The sequence below is a fragment of the Lynx rufus genome, unplaced genomic scaffold (assembly GCF_022079265.1).
Source record: "Lynx rufus isolate CCGP_SWC_20201006 ecotype Redwood Valley unplaced genomic scaffold, mLynRuf1.p SCAF_8, whole genome shotgun sequence".
Lineage (NCBI taxonomy): Eukaryota > Metazoa > Chordata > Mammalia > Carnivora > Felidae > Lynx > Lynx rufus.
In genome coordinates this window covers 102,475,341-102,478,691 of record NW_025814896.1, presented here as the reverse complement: position 1 = coordinate 102,478,691, position 3,351 = coordinate 102,475,341, and the positions used below count along the sequence as shown (strand labels likewise).

Sequence of the window (3,351 nt, the reverse complement as noted above, 5' to 3'; positions counted from 1 at the left end):
TGTTTAATGTTATTGAACTCCTTCCAAATGAAAAATGTACTAAATTTGACTAAATTCTCACAAAAGCAAATTTCCCATAACCACACACACACACACACACACACACACACTGTTTTCATACAGAATAAGATTAAAAAATTGATTAATTCATTTGTTCATTCTCAAGCATTTATCAATGATGGATCACTATGTGTCTGGCATTGGGAAAATATTACCAAAAATCAAACCAAAGCAAAACACACAAAAAAGAAGGAAGGAAAGAAATGACATGATCCCAGAAGAGAGTTCTCTAATATAATAATGGACACTCAAGACATCAAAAAAAGCTTTTAGTAAACAGAGCAAATACACTCAAAAGAATTGATCATCAAGCTTCAGTATCAAACCACCCAGAAAACGTATTTACAATACATGCCTATGGGCGGAAAAGCTGACTGACATTAGGAAAAAAAAAATCTACCGTACGAATAATAGATACAAAGAAGAAAGGAAATAATAATGAGATCAATGAAATGGAAAATTAAATATATGTTTAAAAATATACAAATACATATGTCTGATCACACTGATAATAGTTATAAAATGTTTGATGAAATTTAACAATTCATTACTAATTTTTAGTTTATTAAAAAAAATTTTTTAACGTTTTATTTATTTTTGAAAGACAAAGAGAGCAAGCAACGGAAGGGAAGAAAGAGAGGGAGACAGAATCTGAAGCAGGCTCCAGGATCTGAGCTGTCAGCACAGAGCCTGACGTGGGGCTTGAACCCACAAACTGCGAGATTGTGACCTGAGCCAAAGTCGGTCGCTTAACCAACTGAGCCACCCAGGCGCCCCTCATTACCAATTTTTAATTAAGAAATGTCTTAGTAAACTAGGAATAAAAAGAATCAGAATAGAAGGCTATCATATAACTTTTCATACAAACTGGTTTATTTGTAGGAGCAAAAAGTGGGTGCTATTAAATATTAAAGATCACATTAGGACTGTGTCAGAGCAAAAGAGAAGTCATAGGTGCTCTAAGGCATGATAATTTGATGAGCAAAAACTGATGAGAATGAGAAACAGTAACAATAGAAAAAAATTTTAACCAAAAGACATTAACCTCCAAAATAAAGAATAAAACCATGGAAATAGAATCCAACAATGTATGAGCCTTCTCTACTGCATAGTACCTTAAGAGCCATTGCATGGATTTGATCTACGAACATATGCTCTCTTGTTGTCCGTATCTCACCAATATTTGTTCTATAAGTAGCATACCAAGATAGAGCTGATATTTCATACCCATCCCCAAAAAATGAGAACTCATGGAATTCTATAGGATTCTATAGGAAAAAAATTCTATAGGAAAAAAAGTACATTTTCATACAAAAATTTAAGACTTAGAGGGTCATCCAATTCTTTTATTTTCTTGATTTTAGAAGGTGTAGCCTCTATTCTAATTACAAAATTTAGAGCCATGAGGACAAATAGGGGCCAGAAAAATTGGAGATGCTTTCTCCTTACAAACACGCTGGAGGAACTCCTCTGGGACTGGATGTGAATCCTGCGTCCCATGAGAAACCCCAGTTGGCACTGGGCCCTACAGGGGCCCTGGTTCTGCGGCTGCAGCCAGACCCGCCCAACCCCTCACTGATTTGCATGTTTCCCCCAGAGAATCCACATTTCTGCTCTTCAGGATCCCCATAAATAGGCTGCTCAGTGATTCGGGGCAAAAAAAGAACCTGAGGCAGGCCCTGGATTGAACATGGGGGTCCTGACCCAGCTCCTCTGCCTTCTGCTGGCCTGCCTCCCAGGTGAGGAGGGCGGCGCAGGGGACATCCCCGAGATGGTGGCCGTTCTCTCCTCCTGACTGGGGGTCTCCCCAGGGCTCCGTGGATCTCTGACCCAGGGTCTCCCCTCCCCTCGGAGACCCAGGTGCTCTCAGCTTAGGAGACCAGGACGCCAGAACCTTCTGGGAGGAAAGGGAGTGGGATCTCGTAAATAACTGTGACTCTGTGTTTTGTTTCCTTGCCAGCTGCCGGCGGGACCGCTGAGTTGACCCAGTCTCTCACCCATCTCTCTGTGTCCCTGAGAGACAGCGTGTCCCTCATCTGCAGGGCCAATGAGAGCGTTAGTGATTACTTAAGCTGGTATCAGCAGAAACCAGGCCAGCCTCCCAAGCTTATCATCTATGATGCCGATAACCTAGAGTCTGGCGTCTCAGACCGCTTCTCTGGGATGCAGTCTGACACAGAATTCATCCTCAAAATCAGCACAGTCGAGGCTGATGACGCCGCCGTTTATTACTGCCAGCAGGATTATGCGCTTCCTCCCACGGTGCTGCAGCTCCGAGCATAAACCCTCCTCCCGGGCTGGGACTGCTCCTGCGGCGACGGTTGTCAGGTGGCCGGGGTTCCAGCAGCTGCACTGTGCCCTGCGGTCTGTTGGTCGGGGGGTGGGGGGGGGGGGGCGTGCTCTGGGGAAGGGCTTGCGGGGCTCAAGGGTGATGGCCTGCAAGGGACTTTGTCCTTCCAGAGTTTTCCTTTGGACCAAAATAAAACAATGAATTCATTGAATTTTATCAAGGAGGCTTCTGGGTCAGGCTTGCAAAAGAATTTATCTACAGCATGGTCTTTGAATCTCTTCTCTGAGAAACTCTCTGGGAGGTTTTGTTTTGTTTTACTTTGAGACAGAGAACTAGGCTGAAAAAGGAGCCCATAACCAGGACAATACTCCTAATACGTTTAACAATAACAACAGTAATAAAGCAGGAATACGACTGACAGTAAACAGCGACAGTAACTAGTCTGCCCATTGACATTTGCTGAATGCTTGAAGATCTGCTATGCGTTCAATGATGCACTAAGGCCTTACCCTTCTCGAGTAATCAGTTGCACAATAATCCTCTAGAGATGAGAAATCAGAGGTTCTCGGAGCTCAGGTTGCTCAAAATACCAGTGCTTGTAGGGAAGAAGAAAGGGAAAAAATTCTAATTTTCAGACTCCGCAAGTCCTACTCAGTAATTCATTCATTCATTTAAAAAGTAGATAATATTATGGGCATCTGGCTGCCTCCGTCAGTTAAGCGTCTGACTTCAGCTCAGGTCACGATCTCACAGTTCATGGATTTAAGCCTCGAGTCGGGCTCTGTGCTGGCAGCACAAAGCCTGCTTGGGATCTATGTCTCCCTCTCTGTCTGCCCCTCCCTGCTTGCTCTGTCTCACTCAAAATAAATAAATAAAACATTAAAAGAAATAAAAAGTAGATAATATTAAGTGCAGTAAAGTGAACTAACTGTATATCAGGTGAATTCAAAGTATACACCCGGATAAAGATAAACATGTGCATATCCTCCTCTAACTGCTAC

General features: G+C 42.8%; 1 gene segment (V, D, J or C); it reads left to right on the top strand.

Annotated features, from left to right (window-relative positions):
- Positions 1-1,726: 1,726 nt before the first annotated feature.
- Positions 1,727-2,343, top strand: LOC124503949 (Ig kappa chain V region 3381-like). The segment is given in 2 exon segments: positions 1,727-1,799; positions 2,021-2,343. Coding segments are annotated over 2 exon segments (372 nt in total).
- The last annotated feature ends 1,008 nt before the right edge of the window (positions 2,344-3,351 follow it).